Source organism: Callithrix jacchus, chromosome 6, assembly GCF_049354715.1.
Source record: "Callithrix jacchus isolate 240 chromosome 6, calJac240_pri, whole genome shotgun sequence".
NCBI classification, from domain to species: Eukaryota; Metazoa; Chordata; class Mammalia; order Primates; family Cebidae; genus Callithrix; species Callithrix jacchus.
Window position 1 is genome coordinate 77,380,086 of NC_133507.1, and position 13,586 is coordinate 77,393,671.

At 32.8% G+C, this 13,586-nt stretch overlaps 1 protein-coding gene across 11 annotated transcripts in view; it reads left to right on the forward strand.

Annotated features, from left to right (window-relative positions):
- The window catches only part of PRPF40A (pre-mRNA processing factor 40A), a 61,311-nt gene that overhangs the window by 14,646 nt on the left and 33,079 nt on the right, over positions 1-13,586 (forward strand). For all 11 annotated transcript variants that reach the window (XM_078327745.1, XM_078327746.1, XM_008998882.5 and 8 more), the window contains 3 exons: positions 4,822-4,902; positions 6,460-6,490; positions 8,002-8,018. In XM_078327745.1, the coding sequence (XP_078183871.1) occupies positions 4,822-4,902; positions 6,460-6,490; positions 8,002-8,018 (129 nt within the window). The remainder of the gene's footprint in view (positions 1-4,821; positions 4,903-6,459; positions 6,491-8,001; positions 8,019-13,586) is intronic.

Genomic DNA, 13,586 nt, shown 5'->3' on the forward strand with positions numbered 1-13,586 from the left:
GTCTTACCTGTATTATCACATTTGTTCTCAATAATAATCCTATCAGATGAGTACTGTTTTTCTCGTTGATGAAGAATTTGAGGTCCACAGAGGTTAAAAAAATTAGGCCAAGATCACACCTTTGGTAAATGGAATAGGAATTCTGCCAATCTGCATTGTCTGCATAGCAGTATAGGATTATATAATTGAGTTTACCTCCTTAGAACCTGAAGGGATTGCTGTAGTTCAGCAGTTCTAAATTCTGTAGGTTGAGAGAGTTTAGTAAATTTTGAATACTGGAACTTATCTTAATTCATGGTAACGTTCTATTCTACAGGATTACAATTTGTACAAGTATTGTCTATCCTTTATGTATCTAAATGTTTCTTATCAAAAAATGATGGTTTGAATTTATATTGCTCTAGATGAGAGGTATCCAGTCTTTTGGCTCCCCTGGGCCAAATTGGAAGAAGAATAGTCTTGGGCCACTCGTAAAATACACTAACAATAGCTGATGTGCTTTAAAAAAAGACCAAAAAAAATCTGAATGTTTTCAGAAAGCTTACAGATTTCTGTTCTGACACATTCAAAGCTGTCCTGGGCCTCACGTGGCCCATGGCCTGCAGGTTGGACAGGCTTGCTTTAGATGAAGAGGATATAGGTTAAATGATTTCCACAAAATGCCACTAGTTACTTTTGGTTGCTATGGGGATTCTTTAAACATAGATACTTCCAATTGAATGAATGTTTAGTTCTCCTTAAAGTTTCAGTTTTCGGATTTATTCAAAGATTTTTGTTGTTTATATATTTATAAAATAACTTAGTAGTATATGACATAATTGTTTAAAAATACTAAACAGCCTTTCTAGGCTGTACTTACTTATCTTTTGGAATTTTACTTTAGCACACTTAATGAAGAGCCCCAAGTAAAAAGGCAAACATCAAACTTAATAGGTTATCAGTGTTCTGCTACAGGTTTGCAGCAAGAGTGGGGTTTTTTTTTTAACCACCAAATTTAGGAGTTAATATATTTTTCAGGTGATTTTTTTGTAATACTAGACAAAAGGTAAGTCCAGTTGTTTGTGGTTTATTCTCGCAAGAAAAACTTCAGTAAAATTATGAAGGAAAGAACTTGTGAGGTCCTTGTGTGAAGTTCTTTACTTTTAAAGTGCTTTTTTTTCATATCATGGTAAAATTGGACCAATTTAGTTTATACTTTGTAAAATTTGTTGTAGTGTTGATACTGCTTGCATTACTACTACTTTTTATTTTCATTTTTTAAAATATGTAGAGTGATAAATGAAATATGTTTGTTTATATATAACATTAGAAAGTTTCTGGGATACCGAGAATGACTGAATAGATTGTGTTGTGCTCCCTAGTTTTTTGCTCATTTATTTGTTACTTTCCTCAAACTGTTGATTCTTCTGAGAACATCTTGATAATTCGTCTTAATGATTTATAATGAAATATACATATGGTTGGCCACTGATGAATTACATCAAATATTATATATCAGCTACATTTTTTAAAGGTGCCAGTGTTCAAAATAGTCATGTTTAACATTTTAGGAAATCTTAGTTTATGTCTCAAACAACTAAACATTCTTAATTACTGCACTTTTACATATTTGCCAAAGTAGTTTAAATGGTAATTTGTAAAGCAGTGCATGATTTTGATTTTACAGTATGCTTCACATTAAGGAAATATGAACTACCACTTTGTAGCCTTAAGAATGATGTGGCATATGGAATTTGTTGTGGCATTATTATAGCAACTAAGTTAAGAATTTTTCCTCTTTATCATTTTGAAGCAAAATCTCATTTTCATTGAACTTAAGTGGTGAGATGGTGACACCCTGTATTTCAGTCGTGGGCCACATAGTGACATGTTGGTAAATGACAGACCACATATACAATGGTGTTGCTGTTAGATCATATAATACCTTATTTTTACTGTATTTTTTCTATGTCTAGATATGCAAACACTTACCATTGTGTTACAGTTGCCTATGGTATTCAGTAGAGTAACATGTTGTAAAGGTTTGTAGCTGAGGAGCAATAAAGCTATGCCATAATAGTCTAGATGTATAGTAGGCTATAACCATTCAGGTTTGTGTATGTGCATTCTATGATACACGATGTTATCTCCTGATGACACAATTCTCAGAACATACAGTCATTAAATGACACATGACTGTATTTTATGTGCCCCTAAGACAGTGAAATAAAAAAAAACCTAAATGGAAGATCTGAAACACTCAACAGGTAAAACTGAGACACCAAAGGACTATACCCTTTATGTGAAAAAAGTATACCTACCACGCCAGAGGAGAGAGCAAAAAAACTTGAATGTTTCAACTCTTGTTACTGGGATGAGGGAGGGAAAAATCACTTTTGAGGATTTGAACCATAGCCAATTCTCCTAAATTTGCATCCTGTATTCCGGTTAGCAGTGTTAAAAGAAAGATGGCTTAGAAACTTTTAATGATCTCGGATTTACAGTGCTGCCAGAGTGACTGGCATAAATCAACACAAATTATTTGAAAGATTCAGCTTCAATGAAAGAAATTGTAAAACGTGTCTGTTATGTGCATCCTAGAATTATTAGAAAATAGGAATCATAACATTGCTACAAAGTAGATTTTTTAGACTTTGAAAAACAGACTTTTCTGGGATGCTCAGTCCTCTAAAGGAACTTTAAATTTCTCCAATTCTTAACAATACTTTTTCATACAAAATACAGTATTTTGCATATTTTGGTTTTGTCATTTGGTTTTATGTAAACACCACAGTTTTGATTTAAATTATATTAATGATCTATTTACTTTCAGGATATTCAGTTGTATTTAATTTAGGACTTGCAGATTAGTTTGTCAGGTAAAACAAGATTAACTAGTCTTCACCTCCAGAATTTACAGAGATCTCTGAGGGAGAATGTAGCTTTTTATTTGACATTAAATCTCATTCTATAATCAATACCACGATTTCCAGTCTAAAGGAGTGTTTTTGAGGTGTTTAAAATTTTTAGGTATGGGAAGAAGGACAGTTAAAGAGAGAACTCTGTCATACGCTCTGTGTTCTTTAGTGATTTTCAGATACTGCTTGCTGTAAGTCTCAGCCTGGTCTAGTAAACTCTTACATGTTGGTTTTTTTGTATGTGTGGCTTTGTTTTTAAATAAGATTTTATCTTTATATATGTTATAAAGTCAGGATATTTCAATTTGAAATTATATTTATTTGTACAATCTGTTGCTACCGTGCAGGAGAACCTAAATATTCTATTGCTTTATGCAGATTTTACTGTACTTTTAAAAATACCTTTAATTCTTAGAGAAGTTACTTTGATTGGTTTTTCTCTTAAATTTTCAAACCTTGATCTCTCAATTTAGCTTAGAATTCTAGTTTTAGATATGTTACTAGCTTTTGATTTTATATGTAGGTCATTTAAAGTAGCAGCTGTTTCTCTCATGCATCTTGGTTGCTTTCCCACACAACTAATTACCTGATTCTGCATATTTTACATTGGCCTAAAGCAAAATTAATTGTAAGGTTATATCTATTGGCAGGAGATGTATGGGCTGGGAGTAAGCCTAGTTATATTTCTTTCTCATTTCATTGTTGTATTTTTTTCTCCTTACTTTGTAAATTATTTCTCTGATTCTGTTAGTCTGGATGATAGAGGCTTGCCAGCGCTTCTGTTTTCAAATTCTATACCTTAATAAAATATATATTATTTGGACCATGTTGCAAGTCAGCCACCACATTCTTATAGTCACAATTTTTGTCAAAAAGTTCTTGTTTAATGATACTTAGGCAGTTTATTGGTTGTTTTTAATCCATTAACTCCATGGAACTTCATTTTAATAGGTACTTTAGCCTTGTTTAGCTTTGTGGTTGCTTTCACAAGGAATTCAATTCAGTGTGTGAATGTTCTTACATACCTTCAGAAGGCCTGAATCTGTATGTTCCTACTGACTATATGCTTATTCTTTTCTGTTGTTTTATTTCGCAAATGTTCATTTACTTTGAACTGGTTACCTTATTTAATAACTGGTTACCTTGTTTCAATACCTGTGATTATTGTATGTAATTTTTGTCCCCTTCTGAAGTTCTTTAGGTATTTTTAATGGTCATTAAAATCAAAATTGTAACATGGGATTATACTAATATAGATGAGCATTGGGTCAAATTCTTAAGAAACTTGTGTTAATCTTCAGGATTTATATTCAGACGTAGTAGAATTAATTCACGGATTTGAATGGCAGTTCTTGGTGAAGTAAATTGAGCTCCCGGACTAATATCTTCAAATATTTATGTATGTGCCTTAAGTTTTCTGTACAAGAAAGGGGATAGATGATTTGTGATTTTAAGTTTTTTTTTTAATGTATTTTTTTAAATCATGGTTTGAATATTAAGCACCTTTGATCTGGGATTTTGAAATGTGCCACATTGCAAAATTTGTTCAATACATACAGGAAAAATCAAAGGTGAAAAATACCGAAAAAATTTTATCTTAAATTCTCTTGCTCCAAAGAAGTGAGAAAAATATGAATGTTGTGTTACAACTGAATTAATATTTTTTTAAATTTAGTCTAGAAAAAACCTAATAGTCCAAAGTTTTAAATTTACTTGTTAAAATAATTTTGATTGTATATATAAACGGTGACATAAATATTAAAATAGATCATTGATAAAGTACTTCATTCATTCAACAAGCACTTACTAAGCATACTATTCACATGGTATAGTGTTGAGTGGTTTTTAATCTTAAGTTATGGGATTCTTAAAGTCATATTAAGTGCTTTGGTCTTAGAGTGACCTTTTTTTGCTTTTATTTTAGATGCCTGGAATGATGTCATCAGTAATGCCTGGAATGATGATGTCTCATATGTCTCAGGCTTCCATGCAGCCTGCCTTACCGGTAATCTTGTGAAAATAACTATTTTCTCTGAAGTAATGTTTTGATTGATTGCTTTTATATATGGAATAATAATATCTATGTATTTTATAGGCAGTCATGTTAGCTGTTGAAGTGCCTCTGTAGTACTGTAATAAAGTATGAAAATTACTGTAAGCTTTCAGTTTTAGTTTCTTTTTTTTTTCCTTTAATCCATTTTGGGTTCTTTTCTTTGTTTTTTTTGTTTGTTTGTTTGTTTTTTTTGAGACAGTCTTGCTCTGTGCTCTGTCACCCAGTCTGGAATGCAATGAGTGGCCTGATAACAGCTCACTACAGCCTCAACCTCCTGGGCTCAAGCAATACTCCCACCTCAGCCTTCTGAGTAGCTGATACCACAGGCACATGCCACAACGCCAAGCTAATTTTTAAAAATTTTTTGTAGAGCTGAGGTCTCCCTATGTTGCCCAGGCTGGTCTCAAACTTCTGGGCTCAAATGATCCTCCTGCCTCGGCCTCCCACAGTGTTGGAATTATAGGCATGAGCCACTGTGCTTGTCCTGGATTTAGTTTCTGTAACTTGAATGATAGGCATTTACATTTTCCCCTATACTGACATAATTCTGTATGTACATCCTTATTTATTAGATTAATTCTCTGTTAAACAAGACCAGAATACTGAAAAAATATACATTGTGAGTCAGAAACATTTTGTTGGTCTGATAACATTTAAGTTGTAAAGGGTAAATATTTACCTCACTGAGTGTTAACTAAAAATTGATACGATAAGATTTAATACTAGATTTAGAAATCAGGATTTAATTAGAAATCTAATTCTCAGACTTCACCTATGGCAAATTAATTAGAAAATCTTTTGAACAGCCTTACCACCTCTGTTGGGTAGTATAGCAGTATAAATTATTATGAAATAAAAGTTAGTTTAACTTCTTTATTTATCTTTACCTGATACCCTAGTGGTTGTAATGAACAGATGTGTCATACTCCCTTGGGGTGGTAAGTTTGCAGATCTCACCCAAAACCCTGAGACCAGATACATTTCAAAAATTCTTTATGATACTGGAAAGTAACACATTGCATATAATATGTAAACATTTCCTGTTTGGTCCAGGGCAGTGCCATCTAATTTATAGTGTTAATATTATTAAGGCAAAACTTAATGGATATTCACTGAGGTTGGGATAAATGAAGATTGTGGAGTTTCATGTTCATTTAGGACAGGTTTTGCCACTGTAGTGAGTTTTGGTACCATATTTGAAAAAAGTTGGTTTTCAGAGTGTTTTGGTTTCCAGAATTGTGGGTAAAGGGTTGAGTACCTGTGTACACTTGATGATCATATAACATTCAAACTGCTTCCATAGCCCCAAAACCAAAAGATTGCCAATCTCTTTTACAATTCATAGCAAGCTTGGGGAACTGAGACTAGTAAGAGTTTTACTAAGAATTTTTGAATTAGAGGCTTGAGGATTATACATAGCAAGTACTGATTTCAATGTGTTTTATGAGGAACTTATATAAAATACGTTTTTAAAAGATGAATAATACTAATTTCATTTTTCTCTTACAGCCAGGAGTAAATAGTATGGATGTAGCAGCAGGTATGTATACTATGTATAGTGGTATGTGTTAAACCTCATAGTTAACAGTAGTCCTGTCAACAGTAGGTGCTCAGAGAGTATATGTTAAATGGATGAACTCTGTTTGAGTTCATATTTGTACTTAGCAAACAGAATGATGTAGTGGCTCTATACTTCAGATGTTTAGTATGGCCCTCCTTGGCCTTCTGGACTACTTCAGAGTTACTTTCCTTTCATCTGCATGGCCCTTGTATTAATAGTCATTGGAGTAAATATCAGTTCCCAATAATTGGCCATTTTGACAGTGAAACTTTAATATATAATAGTAATGCCTCCAGGATTCATGAAGACATAGTTTTCCACATAAATTAATATTCCACATGCTGAACTTCATCCCACGATTATGACAAGATTTTTTGTTTGTTTTAAACCGTACGGTTAAAAGTTGTTTAAAATATACTGTGTGCTTTTATGCGGGTTCAAATGAGACTTAATTGAGCTTAAGACGTTTCACAGATTTCATTATTTATTTAAACTAAAATGTTCTGAAATACCTAGTACAATTACTTTATTTAATTTAGATATCTAGAGCTGAGTACTGTTACCCTCAGCAATCCTGGAAAATTAGATTAATTTTTTTTTTTAGTTCCTTTTAAGATGCTTTGGCTCTATAATTACCTTCTATAGTAGCTTGAGTATGGTAGATTCTTCCATAGTAGCTTCTTTTTTCAGTGTATATGAACTTATTTTTGTTTTGTTTTACATACAGTCTCCATCTTCTTTTTATTTGCACATTTAAATTACTAGCTTCTAAAGTTCAAGATTATTATTATGAGTTTCGTGACTAACATGCATTTCAGAATCCCTTAAGGATTTCCCTGTAGTAGTATAGGACAGTACCATCTAATAGAACTTTCTGCACTGATGGAAATGTTCTGTAATCTGTACTGCTAAATACAGTAGCCACTAGACATATGCAATTATTGAATATTTGAAATGTGGCTGATGCAATTGAACTGAATTTTTTAAGTTTTATTTAATCTTAATTTAAACCTTATTTTAAATTTAATTTAAAGGAATATCTGGTGTCTCATTTGTACAGCACAATTCTGGAATTTAGATAAACTTACCAGGAGTCTAAAGCTATAGAATCAGTGGGTAGAGGCATTATTGTGCTTTAGTAATACACTTAGTAGAGAACGAGGAATAAGCAAGATAGATAACCTATTAGAGTTTAAAAAAAAAAAAAGAGAAGAGGCAAAGTTGAATATTCAGACTGCTTCCAGGTGGGTTTGCAGATTGAAAGTTCAAACTCTGAAAATGTTTTGCACTGTAGATGTTTATTTTCTGGAAAAGATAGCAAGCATATAGGTCATATGAGACAGTCAAGACAGTCTCAAAATCTTTGGTTCTATAGAGAGGATGAGGAGGAGGAGGAAGTACTATGAATATATGAATAAATATTAAAACTATTATGAATGAGAGCATGATTTGTCACAGTGTAAAGATGTGGCCTGTTTTTTATTTTTTAGGTACAGCGTCTGGTGCAGTAAGTACTCTTTAAACCTTTGTAATATTTTAGTTTCATACTTTAAACCTACTTTACTGTACAGTCAGCTAAATCTTTACATTAACCCATAGTTTTTCCTTTTTTTCTATTCCAAGGATTGAAAAATTGATTTATTTTAAAATCTGGTTTTGGAGGGACTTAATGAGAGATGAGAATCATATGTATCAACTTTTAAAAGGATTTAAGTTCTTCCCTCACAGTTAGAAGGGAAGCAGAACTTGTTGGTATACAGTACTTACCTAGTAATTACGAGTTAAGCATTACATTAGAAGATAATGTTTTCTCTTTGAGACAGTGTCTTTGTCACTAAGACTGGAGTGGAGTGGTACGATCTCAGCTCACTGCAACCTCCACCTCCTCAGGTGATCCTCCTGTCTCAGCCTCCTAAGTAGCTGGGACTACAGGTGCCCCGACTACACCTGGCTAATGTTTGTATTTTTTTTAGAGATGTGGTTTCACCATATTGCCCAGTATGGTCTTTAACTCCTGTCCTCAAGTAATCTACCTACCTCTGGCCTCCAAAGTGCTGGGATTACAGATGTGAGCCATTAGGCCTGGCCCATTTGATATTATTTCACTATAAGTACCTGCTTTTAATTTTGAAAAAGCATAACCTAATGGTTTTTGTTTGTTTTGCTTTTTTAAATAATGCAGGCTTATTGGGAGTTAAACAAGGCAGACATAAGAAGAAAGTAAAATTCATCCTTAATTTTTTGACCATGAAGGAACCGTCACCATTTATATCTAAGGAACTTTTTGCATGTTATTTAAGCATAGACAAATAGATAACACATTTACATAATTGGTTCACATGTATGCTTATTTGTTAAATACACTTTTGTATTTTGTTTTTCTTGTTTAAAAGTTTATTGTGAAAATCTGTAAGTTTCTTAATGTAGATGTAATTTTTTAAATGACTTTATAAAGTATTACTTGGCATAGAGACACATTAAACCATTCACTTATTAATGGAAATTCAGTTTATATCTAGGATCCACTCCCAATTATGACCCTTTTTTTTTTTTTTTTTTAACACCTAAGAAAGATTCCAGAAATAATATTTTTGGGCTGGCAAGTATGTAACTGGTCATGTTGTTTTTCAAGAATATAAAAAGACATATCTAATAACAGTACAGAACCACGTCTTTCTCTTCAAGAATATCTAGCTGCAATAACCAATATCACTCATTTGAATTTTGTGAGTGGACATGGGTTTAAAGTGATTGTTCTTCTTTGTCTCTTAATGAGATTGAACATTTTATTTGGTATTTGGCTTTCTCTTCTATTAGCCTATCCCCGTCCTTTCCTATTTTTAGGTTAGTTTATTTTTATTTTTTCTTGCAAATTTTATTTTGAGTTTGTCAAATGTTATTGGTACTAACCCTTTAATAATCATGAATTTCAAGTATTTTTCTTTGTGATTGGTCTGTTGATTTTTCTTTTAATGATGCTTGCCACACAACCTTTTAGTATGTTAATGTGGTAATTACATAGGTTATCTTTTAGCTTATGAGTTTATTGAAATTTTTACAAAAGTTTTCTCATTATATTTTCCTGAAAGACTTTTTTTAATCAAGTGTTGGATTCATCTGAAATATCTATAAGATGAATAGCCAGTCATGTCAGCTATCAAACTAATTTTTCTGACTTTAATTGAAAGCTCTTTATTGTCTAAGATACCTTAAATTCTCACATATTCTGGCATTTATATCTGTGTTTCCTTTTCCACTGTTTATTTCTATTTGTGTATTTCTAAACCACTATTAATACTTTTCCTGGCCAGGCACAGTGGCTCATGCCTGTAATCCCAACACTTTCGGAGGCCAAAGTGGGAGGATTTCTTGAGCCCAGGAGTTTGAGACCAGCCTGGGTAACATGGTGAAACCCCATCTCTACAAAAATCCAAAAATTAGCTGGATGTGGTAGCACACACCTGTAGTCCCAGCTCTTTGGGAGGCTGAGGTGGGAGAATTGCTTGAGCCTGGGAAGGTTGAGGCTACAGTGAACTGAGATCACGCCACCACTGCACATAAGCCTGCGTGACTGAGAGACCACATCTCAAAAAAAAAAAAATCTTTATTAGGTGGTATGTTTTTCTTGGTTTTCAGACATTGGACTTTTGTTTAAAAAACTTTTGTTTTGTTAGAGCAGTTTTAGGTTTATAGCAAAATTGAGTGGATAGTAGAGTTTCCAGATTATATGCCCCACAAATAACTGCTCTTCCCTATTGTCAGTCAGCATGTCACACCATATTGGTGCATATGTTACAATTGATGAATATACACTGACAAATATTTACCATCCAAAGTACAGTTTTTGTCAGGGTTCACTGTTAATATTGTACATTCTATATGTTTTGACAAATGTATAATGAGTATATATGTATCAACTATTGCAATATCACACAGAATAATTTCATTGTCCTAGAAATCCTGTGCTCTGCCTATTCATTTCTTCCTCCTCTACTGCAGCAACCATTGATTTTTTTTTTTAACTGCCTCCATAGTTTTGCTTTTCTAAGATTTTCATATAGTTAAAATCATACAGTATGTAGCCTTTTCAAACTGGCTTCTTTTACTTAGTAATACACATTTAAGTTTCCTCCATTGTCTTTCTGTGGCTTAATACTTCATTTTTTGTTACCACTGAATAATATTCCATTATCTGAATGTACCACATTTTATCCATTCATGTACTGAAGAACGTTTTGGTTGCTTCCAGGATTTAGTCATTATGAGTTAAGTTGCTGCAAACATCCATGTGCAGATTTTCTGTGTGAGCAAAAGTTTCAGCTAATTTGGGTAGATACTAATAATGAGGAGCACTATTTATTACTGGATTGTATAGTAAGAGTATGTTTAGTTTTGTAAGAAACCTTGAAGTTGTCTTCCAAAGTGGCTCTATCACTCTGAATTCCTGACAGCAGTGAATGAGAATTCCTGTTGTATCAGACCTTCACCAGCATTTGATGTTCTCAGTGTTTTGGATTTTTGCCATTTTAATGGGTGTATAATGTGGTATCTTGCTTTAATTTGCAGCTAATTATATGTGATTTGGAGCATCTTTTTTTTTTTTTTTTTGCCATCTTTATGTCTTTGGGAAAGTGTTTCTTTGGATCTTTTTGCCTATTTTTTAAGCAGATTGTTTTATTGTAGAGTTTTAAGATAAGTTTTTTTTTTTTATCAGATAAGTCTTTTGCAAGTGTTTTCTCCCAGTTTGTGGCTTGTCTTCTTGTTCTTCAGACTATCTTTAACAGAGCAGAAGTTTCTAATTTTAATGAAAATTAAATGTCATTTCAGCCTGTCAAGCATTTCATGGATTGTACCTTTGGGGAACTTTTTTTTTTATGAGCTACCCTTATTGCATTATGATCAGAAAGCACAGTCTGTAAGATGTAAGGTTCTTTACAGTTTATTAAAGCTTCATGTACTTGTTCAGGGCTAGTTCTTAAGAATATTCTGTTTACTATATAAAATTACTTTGTTATATTCCTACATCTTGGCATGTCTTGCATCTGCTTAAGAAGATCTACATAAGAAGATAATGAATTAAAATCTTTAACTAGAAAAGATGAGTCATCTGTTTCTCCCTGTGTTTTTCTGTTGCTTCTCTCTGAATTTCAAGGTTAAATTGCCATATGCATATGTGTTTACGATAATTTTTGATCTGTTACTTTTTACCAGTATATAGTCTCCCACTTTTCCATTATGGTTTTTGTTTTAAATTCTGATTAGGTAAGGTAAATAGGTATCCTTTTTTAAAAGTTTCTGTTTGCTTTGTAAAATGTGTTACAAGTCTGGTCAAAAAGTGACACCGTGTCTCTACAAAAAAATAAAGAATTAGCCTGGCATAGTGGTGTGTGTCTGTAGTCCCAGCTACTCAGGAGGCTGAAGAGGGAAGGATCCCTTGAGCCCAGAAGCTTGAGGCAGTAGTGAGCTGTGATCAAGCCACTGCACTCCAGTCTGGGCAACAGAGTGAGATTCTTTCTCAGAAAAAGAAAAAGTTGTCACATTGTGAGTATATTATTTTTCATATTTTTATTTTAACCTAATTATCGTCTATTCTGATTATTTTGAATATTTGTCTTGTAACCAATGACATACCAGATTTTCTTATCAATTTGAATAGCATTTTAAGACTGTAAATAAATTTCATTTGAATTTTATATCTATAAAAATAGCAGTAAAAGCAAGAGAACTTTCTTTCTTCTCCAAAATTTAACACCAATAATTTTATTTTATTGCTGTGTGGTGTATTAGCTAGAATTTTAGTGATTGCAGACATGTTTTAGTTTGTGATTTTAATGGAAATGGCTTTAGGGTGCTATCTGATTGTCTTGTATTATTTGAGTTTTTCTTAAATTATTTTATTTGAGCATTTTTTTTTTGAATATTTGTGAACTTAGTTTTCTGGGTGTGATTTGATCATACCAAGTTTAATAGTGGGATCGCATTTTTTTTTATTTGGTTAGATAGGGAAATAATTTCTTCTATAGATTTTCTAATATTGACCTACTCTTGGTCAGAGTGTATACACTGTTAAGTTTAAATTCATGATGCTCTTTCGGTACTCTTTTTGTTTCTTTTTAATTAAGCAAGAGCATTACATCTTTTTTTCCCATGATCTGAAATCATGATATAAAATTGCAATTCTGTGTTCTTTAAAGGTTGTATAACATTCTGCTGTGAAACCATCTGGTTTTGTATCTTTCTTTTGTTTTTGTGTTGTTGTGATGTTTAAGTGTGATGTACTTTTTCTGCTGTGAATTTTGGTAGGGTCATTTGCTTGGAAATAATTTTCTGTAGGTTTGATTTGTTGTAAATCTGTATCTGCGATTGTATTTTTCCTCACTTCTGATTGATTATTTGGCTTTTTCTTTTTCTTTTCTTTTCTTTTTTTTTTTTTTTTTTTTTTTTTTTGAGACAGAGTTTCACTCTTGTTGCCCAAGCTGGCGTGCAGTGGCACAATCTCAGCTCACTACAGTCTCCACCTCCCAGGTTCAAGCAACTGCCACAGCCTCCCAGGTAGCTGGGATTACAGGTGTGTGCCACCACACCCAGCTAATTTTTTTGTATGTTTAGTAGTAACAAGATTTCATTATGTTAGCCAGGCTGGTCTCAAACTCACGACCTCAGGTGATCCACCTGCCTCGGCCTCCAAAACTGTTGGGATTATAGGCCTGAGCCACCATGCCTGGCCAACATTTTCTTATTTTCCTTATTTAGTGTAGTGAAGGGATTTTTCTGTTTATTTAGTGTTTGGATGTAGCTATTTTTTTTCCTTAGTTTTCTTAAATTCAGCTTATACATTATACAGATGTGTGTGTATATGTGTTTGTCTCCATGACACATAGTAGATTGAGTTTGAATATATTGAATTTTTTTACAACCCTTTTTGTGTCTTTTTCTGAATCTGAAGAGCTTATTACTTGTGATAGTTACGTATGTATGCCTTTTTTCTTATGCCGAGTTTTCTTTGCATTTCAAATGATTTTTCTGTATATATTTTTGCCACTATATCATTTGGTACTGCATCTTAGACATTTTC